The sequence below is a fragment of the Camelus dromedarius genome, chromosome 7 (genome assembly GCF_036321535.1).
Source record: "Camelus dromedarius isolate mCamDro1 chromosome 7, mCamDro1.pat, whole genome shotgun sequence".
In the NCBI taxonomy this organism is placed as follows: Eukaryota; Metazoa; Chordata; class Mammalia; order Artiodactyla; family Camelidae; genus Camelus; species Camelus dromedarius.
This window is the reverse complement of record NC_087442.1, coordinates 1140552-1163420: the sequence shown is the minus strand read 5'-3', so window position 1 is coordinate 1163420 and position 22869 is coordinate 1140552. Positions and strand designations below refer to the sequence as shown.

The 22869-nt window shown below is 47.1% G+C and overlaps 1 protein-coding gene across 3 annotated transcripts in view; it reads left to right on the top strand.

Moving 5' to 3' along the window:
• UBE3C (ubiquitin protein ligase E3C) overlaps positions 1 to 22869 on the top strand; it is a 99827-nt gene that overhangs the window by 25805 nt on the left and 51153 nt on the right. For all 3 annotated transcript variants that reach the window (XM_031455819.2, XM_031455816.2, XM_064487146.1), the window contains exons 3-11: positions 790 to 864; positions 1212 to 1358; positions 4425 to 4540; positions 4704 to 4861; positions 7476 to 7629; positions 8152 to 8372; positions 8865 to 9019; positions 11648 to 11835; positions 18716 to 18802. In XM_031455819.2, the coding sequence (XP_031311679.1) occupies positions 790 to 864; positions 1212 to 1358; positions 4425 to 4540; positions 4704 to 4861; positions 7476 to 7629; positions 8152 to 8372; positions 8865 to 9019; positions 11648 to 11835; positions 18716 to 18802 (1301 nt within the window). The remainder of the gene's footprint in view (positions 1 to 789; positions 865 to 1211; positions 1359 to 4424; positions 4541 to 4703; positions 4862 to 7475; positions 7630 to 8151; positions 8373 to 8864; positions 9020 to 11647; positions 11836 to 18715; positions 18803 to 22869) is intronic.

The following is a 22869-nucleotide window of genomic DNA, read 5'->3' as shown; positions in this document are numbered from 1 at the left end:
GGTTATGGTGATGATGAAGACTGGATGATTTTGCCGGGTCACTAAAAATTTTACAGATAGTCTCAAGTCGAGAAAAGTTGGAATTTTCTGCTTGAAAACAAAGTTTTAAACATCTTTAAAAATAGATGTTTGTGTTGTCTGTTATTCTTTCTATATTTAGAAAGAAACTTTTTAAAGAAGTCTTACTGTGCTGGTAGAATTGTAAAGTGGAAGATAGTCTAGCATTTCCTCCGACAGTCATTCCACTCCTAGGGGTACATCCTACGTCCCCACAAACACTTGTGCGTGAATGACCACAGCAGCATTATTCCTAGCAGCCCAGAGCGGACAGAGCCCAAATGTCCGTCAGCTGAGAAATGGACAAACAGAATGTGAGCCGTCGTAAAAGGGAGGGAAGTACTGACTTGTGGTGCAGCATCCCGCCCTGGGAGACGAGTCAGGCACCAAGGCCACACGTTACGATCCCGTGTGTGCGTGGTGTCCAGAACATATAGGCAGAGAGAGACCGGTGGATGCCAGGGGTGGGGCCCTGGGGGAGGGATGGCAGGGGTGAGGCAGGACTGCCAGCGGGTACAGGGGTTTCACTGGGGACAGCTGATGAAAATGTTCCAAAATTAGATAGTGGTGGTGATTGCACAATTTTGAATATATTAAAGATTGGTGAGTGGTACTCTTAAAGGAGTGAATTTTGTGGCATGTGAATTATATACCTTTTTTTTTCAGTCTTGACTAGCTCTTTGTCATTGTCACTGATTCTGACTGATGTTCTTTTGTCCCCATATGATTCAGGAAGAAAGGCGAAGACTGAAAAATGCAGTAATTATCCAGTCATTTATTCGCGGCTACAGAGACAGAAAGCAGCAAGTAAGTTTGTTTTCAAACTGAGAGAGTCAGGCGTGTGAGAGCTTATTTTAAATACGGATTCTTGGAAGTGGAATTTATCTTGTATGTGCTTTAAATAATAAAATGCAAACACAGGCCGTAGCACCTCTGAAGATCGCAGTGGCAGGCGGTGGGGAAGACTCCAGCAGTGGCCTTAGGGTCTGTAGTTGCATCCCGGGCTTCTGGGGTTTTATTAACCCTTTACCGATGACAACGCCTCGGTAATGGAGATTAACTGTCAGTTTCCCCCACACCAGTTACAACGTTTAGTGACCGTCTAGACCATGCGATCACGTGCCCGGTGCTGTGTCTGTGTTGTTTGGTTTCAGTATTCCATCCAGAGAAGTGCGTTTGATCGCTGCACGAACCTGTCCCAGTCCGGTGGCGCGTTTTCCCTTGCCAGCGGTCCCAACCTTACCCTTTTGGTGAGGCAGCTTCTGTTTTTTTACAAACAGAATGAAGACTCAAAACGTTTGGTGAGTGTTAACCACATTTTTACTAACCCTTCTTGTACCTTTTAAAAATCAGCTTTTGAGTAGGTTTTTTCATTTTTTTATTACGGAAAATTTCCAGTGTAAGAAAAGGCAGACTAGCGTGCTGTGCTCTCCACTGTGTGCCCATGTCCCAGTCCGGACAGTCAGCGCCTGTTCTGCACAGAAGCCTCCAGGCCTGTGCCTCCAGCCCTGGGCAGCACACCCGACGCTCCCAGCTTGCTCCCTCTGAGCGCTGCAGTGGGGGCCTCCACAGCCCAGGGCCTCTGGCAACAGCCGGAGTGTAACTGTGTTGCTTCTGAGAGTGTGCGGGCTCTGGCGTCGTCAGCGACGCGGAGCAGTGCGCGTTCCCGGTGGAGACACACGGTGAGCCGCCGTCTGAAAGGCGGGGCTTGCTGTCGTGCCGGGTCTCCCGGGAGGCGCTAGGAGACCCACGCGTGATGATTAGGTGAAGCTGTGTTCATCCTTAGAAATGCTTGTTTGCCTATAACAGACATCTGAAGATAGAAGACAGGTGTGCAGTGAGAGTAAGCCTTCCACACAAGCACACATACTGGAAAGATCCCCACGTGAGACAGAAGTTCAGAGGGTGCGGGGGTCCTTCACTGCTTAGCTCACATTTGGCTTTAAAACCCAGCATTGCCTCCTGGACAGAGCGGGCTGGCACGTGGGGTGGACTTTCCGTGCCCTGGAGCTGTCGAGAGAGGCAGCAGAGGCAGCTTAGGCTGCTCGCCCTGGGCTTTCCCAGCGTAGGCTCCTTGCAGGCTCGCTGTCTGAAGATGACGAGGAGGAGGGCTAGAAAAGTGCGGCAGCGCGGGGTCTGTCAGGCCTCTCGCTGGGCCATCTGTCGCGTCTTCACGCGCTCTGACCTCACAGACTGAGCCGTCTCTGCGGAGCACAGCTACGTGAGGGCCGCTGCCCAGCCCTAAAGACCCCACGCAGAGTTAGATGTCATCAGACCTGGTTCACAGATGAAAGGGAACTGGAATGCGTGCTCAGTTTGCAAACAGAAATGCAAGAACAGTGAATACATCACACATGGGAGGGAAGTCCCCTGTGCCACTCCTGTAAGTCCCCAGTCCCCGCGTAGAGCACAGGTGCGCGGCCTCTTGTGGTCGTTGCCCTGGCGTGCTTTGTGCACACCTGAGCACGTACGGCTGTCCCCGCTCGCTTGATTTATTTATTTTTGTTGTGACTCTAAATATGCCCTCTGCTGAAACGGTGTACTGTGGTTGTGTTTTCTTCTGTGTGCAGTTTTCTTGAATCATTCTGGAGCTAATAATTGCATCACTTTTGTTTACTTAACTACCTTCGGGTCTCTTGATAAAGTCGTCTTCGACCTTCCAGCAGTAAAATGCTTCTCAGTACCATCTCCCATGATCAGAGTCAGGGCCTCCGTGCGCTCTCCCCCGAGCGTCCCCAGCAGTGACCGGCTGCTGTGCACGCCTGCCGTCACCCTGGGAAGACCTCTGCTTTGCTTCGGCTTCGCATCCTCCTTCCTGATCCCGCATCTTCCTGCTTTCTTGGTTCACCCCCTTGTTTTCCTGATGCACCTCCCCAGTTGACTTCCTAAGAAAGGATGAAGAAGGAAAGTTTGTAAAACTTTACTTATCCGATGTTAGTAAACAGCAACAGAAAGTTAAGCAAAGCAGCTGTCTAATGTAGTTAGAACTTTGGGGGTATTGTGGTGCATTTGTCAGAGCTATAAAAAAAAAACCAGTATCAAAACCCAAAAAAGAAGACTGCAGCTCAGGGAATATAGCCAATACTTTATCACTATAAATGGAGTATAACCTTTAAAAACCGAATCACTGTGTTGTGCACCTGAACTTACATACCTGTACATCAACTCTACCTCGATTCAAAATTTAAAAAACCCCTGTTCAGAAAGTGTTCATATAAAATGCTCTGAGGTTTTTTTTTTTGTCACAGGCAACTTGAAACATCATTCCTCGATTAATGTATTTACAGCCTTATTCTTGTCGTTCCTGCAGTGGCCCTTTAGGTTCTATAATGTCAACTTACTGTACATCCCGTTTTTATTTGTTAAGTGGATAGAACAGATTTTAACATGAACTACAGGTCAGATGGTACAGAAAGTATTCGTGTCATAGCGGTTCCTGGGAAGATGCAGGCACGCAGCTCCAAACAGCTCGAGGAGAAAGCTGGTGTAGGCAGATTAACACTCGGAGTGGGTCTCAGAATTATTTCCACCTAACTTAGGACATAGTCAGATTTATCATGCAAAACACTTACGTTAGTGCTTTGTTTGATGACAGTTTTTATCAAATAAGTGTTACTGTCAGAGGAGAAACTCCTTAAAGGTGATGGGCAAAGAGAAGGTTATGTGGCCCATTGATGAGGCTGGTTCTAAAGGCGTCATATGAGGTGAGCACATAACAAGAGGTCAGCAGAGAAAGCACAGGCGAGTCTTTGCTGGGCTCTGCGCTTTCAGAGCCCTTCCTGTGAGCGGCCTCTGGACTCCGTGGGCCTCCTGACAGCACGTTAGGCAGGAATCCAACAGCACTCGCTGGACGCACTGCCAGCCCTCCTGTCCAGGGCCAGGGCAGTTCTGGCCAGCTCCTCTTCCTCCTCCCAGCTGTGCTGAGATGTACTTGACAAATAAAGCTGAGGTAATGTCATGTGCACTGCGATGGTTTGATACACGTAAACGTCGTGAAAGGGTTCCTCCCATCTAGTTAAGTGACTCGTCCATCACCTCCCGTGTTACACATCTGGCCTTTTATTGGGAATAATGGGACTATGTGCTTGTCTTTTCTACCAAAATTTCATGGCGTTACGGAAGGAAAGTATCCAAAGTGTACTTTTAGTAATAAGTTTAGTAACGTAGCTTAATGCTGGCGTGCCGTTTCAAGATGGAAAATCCAAAACGTGTCTGTACTAACTAAAACCTGACTTAGAAGGTTTCCTTGTTAGCGTGTGCTGACTGTTTTGATTGTCTGGTTACCAGTGGGAGAAGTTTGGAGTGCTGTGTAAGCAGCTAGGGTTCTGTGGGCTGAGAGCTGTGATTTGTCTGCTCTACTCTTTCAGACCTGGACGTGTCGGCACCTAATTAAACATGGCTCTGCGTTTGTCCAGCAGCTGGGCGGCTCCGACAGGCTCACGTGCTTGTTTCAGATAAAGAGGCTGCTGGGCCTGTGCTGCAGGTGAGCCCGGCGGCTTGTGCGGCGTGCTCCGCGCTCCCGCACGCTGTAGGCTTAGCGCAGAATGGCTCGAACACTCGCGGTGAAGGCGGGAATTTGAGGAAGGTTTTGGTGACATTTGCCATCTAGTATGTGATACTTTTTTTTTTTTTTTTCATTTTTGCAGGTTGCTGCAGAACTGTAATGATGACAGTTTGAATGTTGCACTTCCAATGAGGATGCTTGAGGTGTTTTCTTCCGAGAACACTTATTTGCCTGTTTTACAAGATGCTAGCTATGTGGTGTCAGTAATTGAACAGATTTTGCACTACATGATTCAGAATGGTGAGTGGGGGTGTCCGCACGCCAGGCTGCCTCTCCGGGCTGCCCACCTAGCCGGACCCTGCACAGGGCCCTCGGAGCAGAAGCCTGTGCTCGGTCGGGGGCGTCCCCGAGGGCTCTGAGTTCTAGCATCAGTCCTTCTCTCCGCCCCCCCCCCCCCAGCACTGGGAAGTGTGCTTCGTCTCTCCACCTGGTTTTCCTTGCTTGACAGTGAAGCGGGAGAACGTCTACTCTCAGAAGCCGTCCCAGGCGCGCTCGCTGCCGTGTGCCCGTGGGGGGCGGTGGTGCTGGGTGCACACCATCCACCAGCGGGGAGAGCCTGCGTCATCGGTCCCGTCAGCTCCGCAGGGCAGAGCGAGACGCTCGGCTCACTCGGGTTCTCTGACTGACACGGAGACGCTCTTCTTAGAGGGCTGCGTGTGTGCCGTGTGACGACCTGGCTCTGAGAGTCCTCTGAGCACGCGTTGGTCACACTGTCTCACAGAGAGGCTCTGAAATACATGTGGTTTTTAACACTTTTATGATGACTTAAACCGTGTAAAACAAAACAAACATTTTTGAAAATCTGATTCCCAGTGTTCTTGCAGGTAGCAAGTCAGACACTGCAGGGCTCCTGGACTCCAGGAATACTGACGTTAAACGTGTATGTTGTTAGTCATAAAAGGAGCTACAGGGAGTCCTAGAAAGCAGTGGTTACTGATAAAAACGAATAATTTTGGTTTTGTTTTCTCGGAATGTACCAATCTAGGTTAAATCTAGCTAGTTTAATCCTCAGATTAAAACTTAAAAGTAAAAATTGAATTAAATTCATACACCCTATACTTCTTACACATCCCACACTTACTGTTTGACTTGGGTTTATAAAAAAGAAACCCTACTTAGCCTGTCAGAAAGTTTGGGAAACTACTGAGGTAATTAAAAGTAAGTAGAAATTTGTAGAATTTGACCTTTTAAAAAACAAATTAGTGGTAATTATAAGTGGTCCACTATGTCAGTTGATGTGTTATATGATTATATATTGATTTAAGGCTAAGCATTCAGTGAGAATATTCACCCTTCTTTATAAAAGTGTAAAGACGGTGACTGAGGAACAGACACGACTCTAAATGAATCTGGAACTAGGAGGTGCTTCAGAATTCCGTGCGGAAAGTACTGCTTCCGGCATCTTCTCTGGTACAGCCGTTTTTCACCTTTTTAAATCAGTTGCCTCCTGACGTTAGTCTGTGAGGCGTAGCGTTCTGTTTGTTAGGGGTCTGCACTGTGGCTGTGCCCTGCGTGCTGTGACTCAGCGCGAAGCTGCGCAACAGGCGCACCTGGACTTAACACTCTGGCTGTGCTGCCAGTCTGCTCGGTGTGCACTTCTGTCGGTGTTACTACATGAATGCTGTGACACTTGAAAAAAGTTTTCTTGATGTGGTAAAACAGTTTTTTCCATGTTTTTTTGTCTTTTCAGTTGATAGCAAAAGAGCTTTCAAGCTTTCTTGTTGAGTTTCACCAATAATGAGCGTGTGTGAGGTTAGAGTTGGGGTGGCTACAAAGCAGGTGCAGTGATGGAGCATGGAGAGTCAGTGTTGAGCGACGGTACCTCAGGTGCAGGGCTGGAGAGGACTGCCGAGCAGATGCCTGTGTTTTATAACGTGCACCATCAAACGTGCGTGCGCAGTGATGAGATACAGACTCCATCTGAAGATCATTCTTACTGCTGTGTAAGGAAGGGGCGGGTGTTTCTAAAAGGTTGCGTGACTTGCGTCATTGGCGATAGCAGGGTTTATGCCCACCGCACACCTAGAGAGCCCGTGCAGCTTGGGAACTTGTTGCTGCTTTGTGAAGGTCGCCTCTGAAACACTTGGCTTCTTGGTGCCCACGCTGTGGTCTCCAGAGAGACCCTTTCCTTTGAAAGGGAGAACCCCTGGAGAAAGGCTGATGCGGGTCCTGATGGGGAGACGAGAAGGTGAGTCTGGGGCATCTCGTCCCATCAAATAGTGGAGGTGCTGCTGGGGGCCCCTGGGCCCCAGGAGCCCACCTCGACCCACCCCATCGGCCAGTCAGGGCAGCTGGAGCATCAGCGAGGAGAATGGCGGCCGCGGTGGGACTCTGAGCTCAACATGCTGCGACTGCTTATTTACGTGGAGGATGCTTCGGAGAGAAACTTTAAAAATCACAGTATATGGGCCTTACTTGAATCCTGGTTCACATAAACTGGTTAAATAAAACTTTGTAACATGAGACAGCTGGAGACTTGAACACTGACTAGGTGTTTGTGATGTTAAGGAACTACTGTTAATTCATTTTAGCTGCGATAATGGTATTTTTAAGGGAAAGAAAGTTTCTACCTTTGGTGATACACTACGACAGTGATACCTTGGGTTTGCTCCCAGACGAGCGGAGGCGTGGTGTTGGCTGCAATTGATCGGCGGTGGTGCTGGGCGCTGGCACGTGGGCTCGCGTCATCTCAGGCTGCTTTCATACTCAGCGTTTTTCTTAATAAAAAGTTGAAGATTTAACTTGAATTTGTACCTGTAGAGATTTATAAAAAAGCAATTAAAAATTAACCGTTTTTTACCCCTCCTCGTAAGAAAAGGTACCAAGTTTTAACTGCGTTTCTCTTTTCTTTTAGGGTATTACAGATCTCTCTATTTGTTAATTAACAGCAAACTTCCATCCAGTATTGAATATTCTGATTTATCTCGAGTTCCTATAGCAAAAATTTTGCTAGAGAATGTTTTAAAACCATTGCACTTTACTTACAACTCCTGTCCAGAAGGTGCAAGGTGAGAATGGAATCAATTTATTGATTTTATGGGGGAGGGTACAGCTCAGTGGTAGAGTGCGTGCTTAGCATGCACAGGGTCGTGGGTTCAATCCTCAATTTCTCCATTAAAAAAAAAAAGTTAGAAAAAAAGTGTTGATTTTTATAGTTTCCCAAGATCTGTATCTAACAATAACCTACACAAGATACTATTTTAAATATAGATTTGAAAGTCAAACTTTTGCTGTATTAGTATGACTCAGTTTAAAGAAAAATGTCCTTTTTCTGTCTGGCCTCCACCCTAATACAAGCTTATAATTCTGTTGACCTAGTTGTTTCTTGCTTTCCTAGTAGCTACCAAAAGATACAAAAACATGGCAGAGTTTTCTTAATAGGGAAGACACAAAATTAGGTTCAGGGTGACCTTGTTGATGTTGACCGCTTAACTTTGATCTGGAAGGATATTTTGAAAGGTAATTTTAATCAGTGATTTTGTGCACAGTATGTTTTGATTTTATTAAAAGCTTCCAGTTTTCTTTTACAGGCAACAAGTTTTTACAGCCTTCACAAAGGAGGTGTTGGCAGCGCCTTTCACAGAGCAGATTTTCCATTTGGTCATTCCAGCACTAGCAGACGTGCAGACTGCTTTCCCTTATGAGCCCTTTCTGAATGCACTGCTGTCGGGAGAGAGCGGCTGTCCGAGGACAAGTGGTGGAACACCGTGGCTCTTCTACTTTGTTCTAACTGTTGGCGAAAATTACCTGGGTATGAACTACAAGACGTTTTGCCCACACTCACGCGGAGGTAGTATCAGCGCCTCAAGGGAGGGGAGTGCCTGGCGGGTGTCATGTTGTCAAGGTGGCCTCTGGGCTGGGAATTTCTGGGAAGAGTGTTTTTGCTGAAGGGCTGTGACCTGGGCTGTGTCCCTGGGGAAGGTTTCCAGGCACGATGAAAAGTCTGTTATAGATGCATATTACAAGGCCATGGAGATTAAAAAGAATTTTAGAGTTGAATGGGAGAGCTCTTCTCAGTATAGAGATGGTTTTCTCATGTATGTGAACTACTGATGTGCCTGTTCGGGAGTTTTGCTGCCGTCCTCTAATGTATTTTAACACATACTTCCGTATATGAGTTGTTAGAGTTTTAACAATAAGTCCTGATCAGAAATGCCTCTCTGAGGATAAGAAAAATGATCACCCGAGTTTTCCGGTTTCTTTTTAATCCCTTCTAATTAAGTGTTGTCACCGTTTTACAAAGGGACCCTCTCTGAGGAAGGACTGCTTGTGTACTTGAGAGTGCTCCAGACCTTCCTGTCTCAGTTACCAGTGTCACCTGCTAATGCAAGCTGTCAGGATTCAGCCAGTGACTCTGAAGACGAGAGCGAAGAGACGGACAAGCAGGCCAGCACCCCGGTGAGCCCCGCTCCTGCCCGCCGGCCCGCGCACCTGTGTGGCATACACTGCCCGCGGCTTCCTCTGGCTTTGAAGGTGTTGTTTAACTTGGTGTCCATCCTTATGGTTTAATTACATGAGTCATACATGAAGGCATTCTTGTGGTGAGGCCTTCAGCCTGTGGAGCTGTGGCCTCCCGCCCCCTCTGCTGCTGTGCTGTGTCCCCAGAGATAACATCCCAGGGACTGGAGATGCCCTCTTCCGCACCTTCTCCTGCACGTCTGCAGACGTGCCTGCGTCGCTTGTGTTTGGTGGTTTCGTGTGGAATCAGGTCACACTGTGTATTAGTTTAATTGTCACTTAGGAAGTGTTCCTAGAAGTGAAATTGTTGGGTTGAAAGGTGAATGAGTTGAGTTCTGAGTTCTGAGAAAGTGCACTCACCATGTGCCAGGCACTATTCTGCTTTTTCTTTCACGACAGCTTTAATGAGATACACTTTACCGTAAAATTCACCCTTTTGAGGTAATCTAAAATTTAGGGATTTTTTAGAATACGAGCGCAGCTGTGCAGCCTCCCCCATGCTCCGATTTCGGAGCATCTCCATCACTCCACACGCATCCACAGCAGTCACTCCCTTTCCTGCTTCTCCCTGCCCCTAAAGGAAAAAAAGGTTAAGTTCTTTCTCACCCTGTCTGTGAACACCGCGTAACATCTTTTGTCAGTTTTTGCCAGCTTCATAGAGGGTAAATGTTATGATTTATTTTAGAATTCATTTTAAATGCATTGTCACACATTATTTCTAGATTCCCCTTCTCTCATTTCTTAGCTCTCACTGTTTACTGTGTGTTTTCAAGGAATAAAAAGCCTTATGTCTTATATACGTATGCGCAATTTGTGTCTTACCTAAGTGATTTTTTTTCTCTTAATTATTAATTAATTTTTTTCTCTTAATTGAAGTGGCTTGAGGGATCGCTGTACTGGGTGTGAAGTATTTTTCTGTGAGGAAATTTCACACTAATCAGTGCTAAGCTAGTCCCAGGAAGAGTGCGCTGGAGAGCGGCCTGAGTCTGCTGGGGGTGGGGGGGTGGAAGGGCGAGGCAGTGCTGCGTGTGCGAGGGAGTCATCGCAGGCAGGTGGGGACGCAGTCGTTGTTGCCAGGGTGGGGCTGATGACGCGGGGGCAGAACGGGAGTTTCTGGTGGATGCTGGAACTTTTCATCTGTAAGAACTCAGAACTGTACCCCAAAGAGTGTAAATTGTATGGTCAAAAAAAGTAGGATCCTGTAGATGAAATGTAGATAAAGCTTCTGTTTTTAGAAGATAGTGTTTTATTTTATCATTTTTTTATTGAAGTACAGTCAGTTACAACGTGTCAGTTTCTGGTGTGCAGCACAGTGTCCCCGTCACACGTATATATACATATATTCGTTGTCATATTTTTTCTTTAGAGGTTATTACAAGATACTGAACATAGTTCCCTGAGCTGTACAGAAGAAAATTTTTTTAATCTGTGGCCAACATTTGTAAATAGAAGATAGTTTTTAACACTTATTTACCTTCTAGAAAATCTGTGAAATAAAAATTTTATTTATACAGGTGCACCTCATTTCCCTGCACTTCACAGACACTGCATTATTTACAAGTGGAAGGGTCTTGGCAGCCCTGTGCCGTCAGGTGATGGCTAGCATCTTAGCAATAAAGCATTTTTCAGTTAAAGTGTGTACCCTTTTTTTTAGATACAATGCTGTCGCATTATGCACTTAATAGATGACGCTGGAGCGTAAGCATAACTTTCATCTGCGCTGGGAACCAGAAATTTGTGACTCGTTTTGTTGAGATACTTGCTTTATTGTGATGGTTAGAACCAAACCTGCAGTGTCTCCAGGCTGTGCCTGTACACAGTGTAATTTGTTTCTGAGTGAAGATATATATCAGCTGTATCTCTAATACAGTGTTTTATTTGGTAGATTATTATAAGTTACATAAATTATATTCATCCAAGTTTCCAAACAGTAAGTCAGCAATACCCAATGTTGTGTATATGGCCAGTTTTATATATTCATATATATACACACACATATGAAAAAGGCATATGTCTTTGGTTAATATCCCAGATGGGTAAACTGCATAGAGTGTTAGCGCAGGTTTTAGTCAATGAATCATATCTTTTTGAAAAGTCAAGATATGAAATAATTTATTTCGTTTGATTAAATTATAGTTTCTTTATATCTGAGTATTTTGCTTAAACTGTGATATCGCAAAGAATTTAAAATGGAAATTTTATCAGATGAAACATTTTTCACGCATACATGTATATAGTACAATGCAATCTTAAAAATATGAGAGTTTCTTAAAATGTGCAGACTGGAAATATTGTCACATTAGTAAGCAAAAACTGAGCATTCACAGTTCTGTGCTACTGTGCTGGGCAGAACTGGTGCCTGATACAGATAGTGACTCTGGCTCTCAGGAGGATTTTAGATTACCGGGTGCGTTAGTAGAGATACTGATACGTTCGTCGTGAGGTGGATACGTTTCAGATAACGCCTGTCTGTTTTCACTTGAAGGAAAGGAAGATTCTATGTATCTTTGTAGGGTAGAGCTCAGTACTAATAGAACATTATTAACTAACTTACCTGGTGTGTTTTAGGAGGATGGTAGACTGTCAGTACCATACATAACAGAGGAGTGTCTGAAAAAACTGGATACCAAGCAGCAGACCAACACCCTGTTGAACCTGGTCTGGAGGGACTCGGCCAGCGAGGAGGCCTTCACGCTGATGGCGGGCATCTGCCACACGCTCATGGTGCAGCACCGGGTGATGGTGCCCAAGGCCAGGCAAGTGTCCGCGTGTGGACGGCGGTGCAACTAGGCCGGCTCCCCTCCCCTCCTGGCGGGCAGCTTCCCCGCAGCCTGTCAGCTGTGTCTGCCGTTGCCAGGGGAGCATGGCCTAGAGTGTTGGCTGTTCATGCTTTTCGTGGAAGACGGAAGTTGTTCTGTGCCTCTCTTTCCTGAACTAGCCAATACTTTGAGATCTTTTTCCTGTAACATGTTCACAAATCAAAGAAGCTCGTTCTCGTGCAGTATCTGGGTGAGGGGAGGGCGCTTAGGCCTGGCCGCCCATTTAAAAGTCTGCCTCGTGCCTGTGTTCTAGAACCAGCATTTATGCTCTCTTTTTAGGCCTTTTCATAGCACTCTTTTTGTCAGGTTGCCCATGACAGTGTGCTCTAGTATTTGAAATACTGAAACAAGAAAGTTTTACAAGACTTTGAAGTAAATTTTTGAGAGGGACAAAACAAAACATGGAAGTTTAAATGTGGCGGATGAGTATGACAGCAGTCTTAAACCATTTTTTCCCTCTATTCGGAGTGACAGTTGAGCGGTTTCTTGGAGTTCAACAGAAAAACGTACGAGCGCAGTGCTGCACTGTGTAGCAGGTGCCGGGGGCCGCCCGCGGAGCGGCGCTGCGGGCCAGCCCCACCGCGGCACAGCCGCCGGTCTGCATGGCTTAGAGTCCTCCTCTCCTCTTGTAACGTGCTGTCCCCCAGCGTGGAAAGAGCTGTTTCTTCTGCTAGGAAAGCAGTCTTTGAAATGAACTGTGTGCGTGGACCACGTCATCGGCTGCAGCTGCCTTGTAAACACTGAGGCAGCCAGCAATCAGGTGCTGTCTTAGCTCTCTGGTGTTTATTACTGTCGGAGGAAGTACGATGTCAGTGAAACTGTCGTCCCTAGATGAGGTGATTAGCTCTCTGTGGCCTAATTGCACTGGAGCAGGATGTGAGATCTGAGGCTCTGCGGCTGAGCCAGGCCACTTGCTTTTATTGGAGCACAAAGTCCATTGCTTCGGGTGGTAATGACTGGATTTAATGCGTCACTGCCCTGGCCTGGGGTTTACTAGTGAACCGCTTCCCAAAGGCGTTTAATGGGAAAGGAGCTTTATATGTAGCCTTGCTTTTATGAGTACAGCACCTATTTCCTCTAAGAAAGTACTCTAGGAATTCTATTTATGGTTTAAATATATTAGGTTTCGAGTATTTACAATGTTTTTCATAGCCCACGAAAGAGCAAATAGGCTTGCTTTCGCTCTTGAGGATTTTAACTGCTCTCAGCTTACTTTTTTTAAGGTTTGTGTAAGACGATCAGTAAACTCCTAGACTGATAACTCCCTCTCAGCTCCTCCCGGGTCCTTGTTAGTCCCTCTTATTTTCAGGGTTGTGGTTTGCGATTGTAATTTCTCTTTAATGTTGATTGTCAGGATGTGTAGAGGAAGGTGGAGGCCTTGCTGCGTTCATTTGGAAAGATTTCTGAGATCTATGTTTAAGTGAAGAAAGGAAGATGCAGAACAGTGGGGATAATCTTTCTGTGTCTGGGAGGTGGAGAAAGCAGCTTTGCATTTGCATAAGGAAGCTTGGGAGCGGCCCGCCCGCCCGTTGCCTGCCTGACGGGGTCCTCTTGTGACTTGCCCTCTCCTCCTGGGCTCCTCCTCAGTGTGCTCTGTGCATGGTTCTTTGTTTCACTGTTTCCTGAACCCGAGACTTCTTTTCCTGTTGAGTGTCTTGGTTCTCTTCTCCTGAGTGGAGTCTCTGGGCCACGTCCACTCTCCAGAGCTGCAGACTCCCTTCCGGCTGCTCGGCGGGCGCTGCCGCACTCCTGTCACTGCCCAAGATCGCACTCAGCGCCTTTCCCCAGAGCGTGGGGGCCACGCTGGGCTGCAGCAGTCAGCAGCGTGGCCACTGGGAAACGCCACTGCTTCACTTTAGTAGAAATTCAGTGAAAGTACAGACCCAGTTGCTCAGTCACACGAGCCACACTTCCAGAGCTTGGCAGTCACGTGTGGCCAGTGGCTGCCGTGCGGACAGCACAGCTGGGACCACTTCCATCACCACAGAAAGTCCTGCTGGGTTGCCTTTCTCAGCAGTCCCCGTGTGCACTGTCGCCGGATGTGCGGGCGCTGCGTTCTTTGTGTCAGGTGTTGCCAGACTGAGCTGTCAGGAATAGAACCCCCGTTATTTTGCTCTCCTGCTTAAACATCTACCAGTGAATCCTTTTTCGTCAGGAAGAGATTCACACTCCTTGGCTTACTGATTTGTGCGTGGCCTCTCCTTACTGTTTGGCTACCTCTCTGAATCCCGCTTCTGGCCACGGGAGAGTGTCGGCCCCAGCCAGGCTTCGGCGCCTGCGCTTCCCCCGCCCCCTCGCGCCGCATCTCATGCCCCACATCCCACGCCCCGCCTCCGGCCGGCCCGTGCTGGCGGCTGCCCTCCGCGTCCTTCCGCCTCAGCTGAGTTGTCTGTTAGCGTCATGCGGAGGGTGCCCTCTCTCAGAAGCTTCCTGAGCTCATGGCCTGAGATTTCACCTGTGGTTCCCGCTTTCAGCGAGGTTTCCTTCTTGTGGCAGGTACCCACTCTCAGAGCGCCGATTTTGAGGAGTTTGGCTTCAGGGTGGGCAGATCGGCATGTTCTTTGGAACTTGGGTCTTTCGTCTCATTGAGATGTAAAACTTTGCAGTGGAATTTTAGAAGTAGTGCTTTAGGGATCAGGAAGGTTGGTACTACAATTTGCCTGTAGTTCCCTTGTTCATACATCGAATCATACACCATTAGAATCCGTTTTATTGCAACAGCTGCTTGATTCTTCTATCAAACCCTAATAGAACAAGCCAGCTTAATTGTGTCTGTGTTACGAATCTCGTGTGAGTAAATGATCGTGTGCCCTGGAAGAGCACAGCCATTTCCTCATCTGCTGTCTAAGCACTGTGACGTGAGTGTGGTAACGGAGACGCCTTAGTTCTTGATTTATACATGGTGTCTTTAATAGTTGGAGATAGAATGCTTATGCAAGTGACTTCAGTGGAGAAAACTGTAGATTTGTGTTATGTGTGTATTGTAGAAGTACACATTGTTACATATTTTTATAAACAAATTTTTTATAGTATTTTAGAAGAAATACGGAGGATGTACCTACAGAGAGAAACATACTTAGTTTTTAGCCTGTGGTTTCATGCTGCTTTCGTTATCAGCAATGTTTTTGGTTTAAACAACAAATTTAAGTAGCTGTTGGTTTTGTTATACTTCGCGTTGTTAAAAAGGTCAAGTAAAATTTGTGAGCTTTTTAACACGTCAACACAGTGATTTTATTATTGTGTATTTTGAAGTCATGTAGATTATAAGTGAATTGACAGTTGTTAGAGACATCAGGTTAATAGGCTTCCTTTTTGTCAAATTTAGCAATGTAATTTGTAGTGAGTTTTGAAATTTCTAATTTCCTGAATATTTAAGAATGATGAGTCAGTCACAGGAAATGCAAGTAAACATAAGAAAAGCATGCACAAAGGCTATTTAGAATTTTTTATAAGTTTTCTTTTAAGAAAGGTGTTAAGAGATATACGGGGAAGGAATGTGAAAGAAGACACCAGGTTAGTGAGCACTGCTGTCTCCCATTTTCATTAAACTGCAGTGCAGGGGGAAGCACACTCCGAGTCTGCTCATCTTAAAGAAAGTCGATTGTCAGGGAAAGGAAGCTGTCTGTTTAAACCGTGGTTTTAGCGCTGGGACGTTAGTTTAACGCAGCTGTATGTCTAAAGCTTATCTTCCATTCTTAGATCCTAGTTTGTCAGTAAAGGAAAAAATTTTGGCAACTTGCCTCAAACTGAAATACATCTTAAAACTTTTATTATCATTAAGGAAATTTAGAGCTTATTTTTAATCTTGCATTATCTCAGAGGTGAAATGTTGTATATGTATTTTAATACTGCTTTTGCCAATAAAGTGACACTTTGAGCAGGAAAACACAGTGTCTCGCTTGCACTTGCGTGCTGCGGGAATGGAGGGGTCTGGGCGGCTGGCTGGCCCGACCCCCCGTACCTGTGGCATCTTTCCATGCAGAGGGGGTGCCTGGGGATGCCTTGCAGTCACGACCTTTCCTCCTGCATGTGCGCCGTGTGCTCCATCGTATTCTCTTTAATAACTTAAATAGTCCTTGCAGACAACTGGCCCGAATTTATGACCTGGGTTGAAAATGTTGCCCTTTACCAATTAACTCATGGGGTTATCTCAGCTAAATAAAGCTTAATGGGTAATTTTTAACATATCCTAGTATATCTTAAGAATATAGCACTGCCTTACCTTTTAGCAGTAAAGCCCCAAATAATCTTTACTACTTTATAAAAGGTCTAATAATTCGTTTTATTATTGCCCATTACGTGATTAATTTAGGAACTATAATTGTTTCAAAATTAACTTGAAATATAACTTTTGATATACGTAGCCATGAAAATGATGTTTAAGAAATATATATATATTCATGTGGAAAGATCTTAATTATAATATTAAGTGAAAAGCTGTCATAAGAGTATGTTGGAGAACCTCATTTTTATTTACTTCTCTACACAGAATATCTGGACATATTATTTATTCCCAGGTAGTAAGTATCTCTGATTCTTTCCAGGATCGTGGGATGAAATACTGTGAATGATCTTCTGCCTTATTGTGTTGTTGTTAAGAAGGAAAAATAAAGGAAACAAACCTGATTAAAATAGATGATTCTTCAGATTTTTGAGGTGCTGTTAGTATTCATATTTAACACAGTTTTAAGAGGTCTTGCTTGTCAGTGAAATTGCACATTCTTTTAAAAAGAACTTAATATCTTGATTAAAGAGAAGTAAGGCAAGCAAATACTACCTTCTAAAGTCCTTTTATGTTGAAAGCTTACGTTTCTTACGGCTTCCAGCTTACTCTGTTTCCCGTGTGGTTCTCTGGGTGTCTTTCACAGCGTACAGAGCACCCACAGAGGCAGCCCGTGGAGTCTGACTCTTCGTTTACATTTAGGCGCGTGGCAGACGTGTTAAATCTCTCAGAGATGGGGTGCGTTATTATTTTCCAACACAGCGCTAGTTTTCAACAGTATAATCTTTTTGAAGTGACTTTTAAGTGGAAATTTGCTTGGACATGAATGACAAGGACTCAGTGCACTTAATAACACGGCTTATTTAATTGGTCTCTTATAACTTACTGTGTTATCGCCACTTGTCATTATTCCAATAAATTTTGTTTTTACAAAATTACCGCTTGTATATATGCACTTGTAGCAAACTTGACTCACTTCCGTAGAAGCATCGTGCTTTGAGCTGGAGGAGACCTTGGAACTGGTGTAGCACAGTCTCCTTGCTTTCTGACTTAGAGGAGGCTTGCTTCTGGCCTCTGTGGCGTTTGAAGAGGGGCTGGTCTCAGTGAGCTGAGAGATTTCTTTCTAGGCTGAGATTCGTGATCCTAGGGAGATCTTACGTAGTCTTCCATGCTTTCACTATTTTTAAATGATTGTGCTTTTAATGCCGTGTGGACATCACGAAACTCACCACACTAAAGTAAGGCTGGATTTTTCAGACCAGTACTCCATAACCCCTGTGGTGTACTCAGAAAATGCTAATCCTGAAGAATGTGTCTGATATTTTGGATTGAATATAGAAAAATATTCAATTAAATTTGAGATTTTTGTATTGAAAAGTGACTTATTTAACCCCTGTTCATTTCTCTTCTATTATGGGTATTTAAATTAATGCACTACCGGCAAATATTAGTCTATTAAATAGCTAATATTATACTCAGTCCGGTGTTCACAGTGACTGGTGATTAGCTCCACAGAGGATTGTGGATGCACACTCCGTAGTGTTTTCATTTAGTCAGGTCATCCAGTTACTGTGAATGACCGTTTCTCATGAAACGACCTGGAAGTGGTCTGAAGAGACCCTGGCTGGTGGCCGCGCTTCGGGGGGCGCTGGAGGAGCCCTGTGCTCGTCTTTCAGGGCCCCTGGGGTCTGCTGCCTGCTCCGCCGCGTGCTGACGTGACTCTCTTCCCCACTCGGTGATGGTGCTGCTCAGCTCCCCCGCAGAGTGCACAAGACCGCGCGATGGATGAATGGGCGTGCAAACACAGTGTTCTGTTCCCGTGGTGCTTCCCCCGAGCGCGCTCCCCAGTCGCGTGGCGGAGGCGGAGACCGAGGTGGCATGCTCTGTGCTCTTCGGCTCCTTGTTGTCCTGGGGATTCCGAAGACCATCACATTCCTTTCCTACAACCGTGTTCTCCTCCCACTCTAAGCCTTTTTTCACTGGGATTAGTCTCATAAGTTTGAAATTTAACTTTTGACGCCTGCACTTCTAAAAATGTTTTATGCAAGCGTTCCTGATTATAACTTTGTAAATAGAAGTTATGTCCTGTTACATAAGTGTAGTATGCTGAGTTAAACTTCTGCCCTTTTCCCACAACGTTCCTTAGTCTTTTTAATCAGATTGATATTATACAGGAGGGGTTCTTAAAAACCTTTAAAATGTATTTTTAGATTTAGATTGTTTTTGAGATGTTAGTTAACATAAAAAATGTTTTAATGTGTTTGTTTTTAAAGGAGTCCTTAAAATCAGCCACTAGACATTACAAATGTTAGTGTGTGTTAGTAGCAGTGACACTGGTGACGCAGAGTATTGCGGCCTGTTAGTGTGTTATGGTTTGTGCTCAGAGGGCAGGCCGCCTCAGCTCGTGCTGTGCGGCCCCCCCTTGCCCAGGCGTGCTCCCCAGGCGGCCTGCTGCGGGAGCAGGCCGTGTGCGGTGTTCGTGCAGATGTTTTCCAGATGGTGCGTTATCTTCAGTTTACAGCTTTTTTCTTTTTGAAGAAAAATACTGAGTAAATATTTGCTAACTCTTACTTCGTTTCTCCCGTTTCTTTTTAGGCTTCTCTACAGTTTAGCCTTTAACGCCAGGTTTCTGAGACATCTCTGGTTCCTCATATCTTCTATGACAACACGGATGATCACAGGGTATGTGTTACCCAGACTTACAGATTGAGCTTAAAGACGTGGAAAGTGGCAACCTGATAAAAAGTACTGTAAGAAGGTATTCTGAAGTACTGCTATTCTTAGCTTGTTTTATATGAGAAGAAAAATTCTAAATGGTCTCAGTTTCCCAAAATGAAAAAAATTAATGCCTAACTTACAGTTGTTTACCTGTATTTGTTATTCAGAGTGTGGCTTTATCTGAGGGTAAATTTGTTTTAAAAATCCTAGTATTTTTGAAAACCAGAATCTGGACAGTTCTTTGCTCCATGTGACTTCAGTGGTTTTGATAGTGAAAATACAGATTTGAAGCAAATTTCACACCATTACGAACAGGTAAAATACTGTGGAAGTTTGCTTTTAAACCTTTTTATTGACATGATTTGACTTTCTATGAGTCATTACACGACTTGAAGGCTGGAGTCTTTGCCGTATATGTCCTCATTGACTGTGTGATGCGTGGGGAGTGTAATACTCACGTAAACACCCTTCCAGTCAGCGGCTTAGCCCGTTCCCACGCCGGCGCCTGCTGTGCAGAGGTCCCAGCTGACCCGTCTGCACTGCGTGTGAAGAGTGTGGCTCGGTTGTGAGTGCGCTTGCACGAGGTGCTGACTGCGCGGGCGGGGACGGCGGTCCCTGCCCGCCTGCGAGCTGTGAGCCAGCCGGTCCTGCACAGGAAAGCACTTCTCGGATTTAGGGCCAGAGTTGGGAAGGAAGAGTGTCTACCTACTTTTTTAAAAAAATTCTTTTGGGACAAGAAGTAAAAAGAAAGGCCGTTTGGTGGGTGAACTTGGGGTGTCCAGAATGTGAGTGCGCCCGCGCCTACCGTCCGACCTGGTCGGCAGTGCGCTCCCTGTGCCGGACTTGCGGGGCCTGGAGCGTGTTCGTCTGGTGTGTAGAGAGGACGGCGGTCCTGTTCCAGTGCCTTCGGGGGCCTCCCAGTCACGCTGTGTGAGGGGCCACTGCTCTCACGACACGATGAAGGGTGTTACTTTGCGTTACTTTCATGTTTTTTCTTCTAGTTTTAAGGCATCTTAAGTGACTGGAGGGAGTTTTTAACGCCCGTGTCGCAGCTGGTAAAGCTCTCGAGGGTTAAGCGGTTTGTCTTGTGTCGACAGTGAGCAGAGATGCGAGAGAAACCCAGCAGCACTTAACTGCTAGGAGTGTCTTTTGTATGCTTTCGCCTCTGAAGTGTCAGGTTTGTTGTTGCACTGCTGTTGTCGCTGTTTGGTGCATTTCAGCCACTTGGGGCTGTGCCGGCCTTGGCGTCCTGGGCGGCTGGTCTGGGGCGAAAGGAGCCTGGGGGTCGTGGGCACAGGGAGCTGCCGCTGGCCTCCGAGCGCCTCAGCCCAGCAGCAGGCACCCTGTCCCCGCGGCGCCTGGGGAGGGCCTGTCTGTCCACGGCGTTCGTCTCCTGCTGAGGAGACGGCGTCACGGAGTACGAGAGAGAAATGAGGTAGTACTAATTACATTAAATTATTATACGTTGGTCAAGTTATTTTAAAAACTCGTTGTTTCTTAAATGCTCATTTGAGAATCAGTTTTTCACTTGTTTAATTTACTAAAATAAAGTCCCTCAAGAAACTTGCAGTGTACTAACGTGTCCCTAAAGTGTATCTCATCACATCTATTACTGGAATAAAGTTTACGTGAAATGCCTGACTCTTATGAAAATGGCATTGTTTAACTTGAGAAGAGTTTCACAGCAGGGCTTCCACAGCTGGGACCCTGGGCTTCAGTGAGTGGAAGGGTCCTCGGAGAAGCCTGTTGAAGTTTCCTTGTCCGACCTGGAGGCGGGGGTTCAGGGCTGCGGCCTCACAGGCCGCGCAGGGTTGGGATGCAGGCGCGGGTGAAGGGACACTGGGCGGCTGGTCTGTGTGTCTGTGACATCCCTGCACTAGCGCCCAGCAGGGGCGCTCGCCCCTTCCTGGCTTGCACAGTGAGGCCAGCCAGCCCCACGTCCACCCCTGGCTGTGGCTCAGCAGAACCGTGTTGCGTGTGCGCTGCCCGTTTCTCTTCGCATCAGCCCAGTGGCGAATACTCCTCGGTCCCCTTAGACCTGCGCAAGGCCAGAGCACATGCACTGGACGCTGCTTTGGAAGAAGGGATGCTCCGTCAGTTGGGGGCGGGGGAGTTGCCAGGCCAGCGTGGAAGCCTCAGTTCTGAGGGTGTGTCCAGAGGCCAGGGCTCTTCTGAGGTCCTGTTGACACTCGTGATCCAGCCGACTCTCCGGGTTAGGAGCTGATGTCTTTTCCTTTCCATTACAGTCAGTTACGAACTTTTTATTTGCACGTAAGACTTTGAGAGTGGCCTGTTTTCAGAGGAATATTTGAATCAGTGTTTGTGGCAGAAAGAGCAGTCAGCGGAGTGTCAGGGGACACGTTTCATCTGCGTCCCGGCTGGATGAGACCGCGGCACACAGCTGCCTCCCCTCCCCTCACACCTCCTCTCCTTAAAGTGAAAATGATCAGCTCCCTCTGCTTCCCTCACGGGGGCTAAAGAGAACAAACAAGCCGGTGTTGCAGGGGCGCCCTCATCTTTTCTTAGGGGACCAGTGTTAGGGTTCCGCGCCTGCTGGTACATATGTGCGTGAATGGTGGTGGTGATCTTAAATGCAAGGATCCTTGATAGGGATCACAGCTGAGAGTGGCTTTGTTGCTTTTCTCGATTCAGGAAGTACTTCCTCCACGTTGCAGCTGGGTGGCTCAGCCTGCACCATGTTCCTCTGAACGGTATTTATCGGTAGCATCTGTTGTGTAGGCACTTCGGCATTTAATGGCAAGGGAACTAAAAGATACAAACCATTATTTTTACTAGTATCAGCAAAAGAGGTGACAGTAATCTTTTCTCCTCTGCACGTCAGCAGAACTTGTACTGTGTGGACAGCCCAGAGCGAGGCCTGGTGGGGAGGGACTCGGGAGAGAGAAGAGGGTCCGGTCCTGCCGCACACAGCCGTTTTCCGTCAGCCTTGCCTTGGCAGTGAGGGAGGGAGCTGTGCCTTGTCCCTTCGTGCGCACCCTCACTGCGTTTTTATTTTGTCAGCGGAGCGGTCCACGCCGAGGGCTGTGACTGTGCGAAGGGAAAGGGCGTGCTGACGGTGCCAAGGCCAATGGCCAGTATTTCTGCCCAGAGTGCAGGCTGCTCAGCCGGGTCTCTTGTCTCAGTGCTGCCCCCTGAACTTGCTCCTTGGAGACCCCGAAGCTCCAGGGGGCTCCTCCAGGCTCACCACAGCCCCACGAGGACAGGCCCCTGTGCCAGGCCTTCCCCTGCTGCGCTGTCTCCTGGGGCCTTTGGCGGTGGTGGGCATCCCCTTGATGATTTGTGGTCCTGACACCTGGCCACGGCCGCCTCACCCGTAGCTGTGGGGTTGTGGGATCAGATGCTTGAGGCGTGGCCCCCGTGGAGGGAGACAAGCGCGCTCCTGCCCGTGTGGGCGCTTTTCTCGTGTAGGGAGAGCTCACAGGCGAACCTCTGAGCTGAGTGCTCAGTGAGGGAGGGGCCGCATCCAGCCAGAGGACGGGGAGCGGATCTCGGTGGGAGAGTTGCCTCAGCGGCTCGCCGCCCCTGAGGGGTGAGCAGAGCTCCGGAGACTGCTCCCTTCAGAGCCGCTCTGGGCGGCAGGGTGACGGGAACAGAAACGGGGCCCGGGCCCGAGACGGGAGACCGCGCTGCAGGCTTCCAGTCTGGGTTCAGTATTAGCTGTTTTGGATGTTTCTAAATGCAAGTAGCTGGATACATTTTTCATGAGACCAGGACCATCTGCCTTTGTTAAATATGTGAGGGGGGGGGCCAGTTTTCAACATGCAAGTCAAGTGTGTCTCTAAGAGTGGACTTACTCCTGGAACTCTGTCTTCTAGTGGCCGCGGGGCCGCTGGTGCCCCCTCGGTCACTGAGCTTAATGCCGTGAGGACAGCAGCAGGGACCTTAGTAAAGAGAGAGAGATGCTGGTGTCCGAGTCTTTAGCTCACGTTACATATTAACCTGTGTTGGTAGGATGCATCTGCCTGCCCTGTGAGCTGTGTGATTGCGAACGTAAATGTTATTTTCCCTGA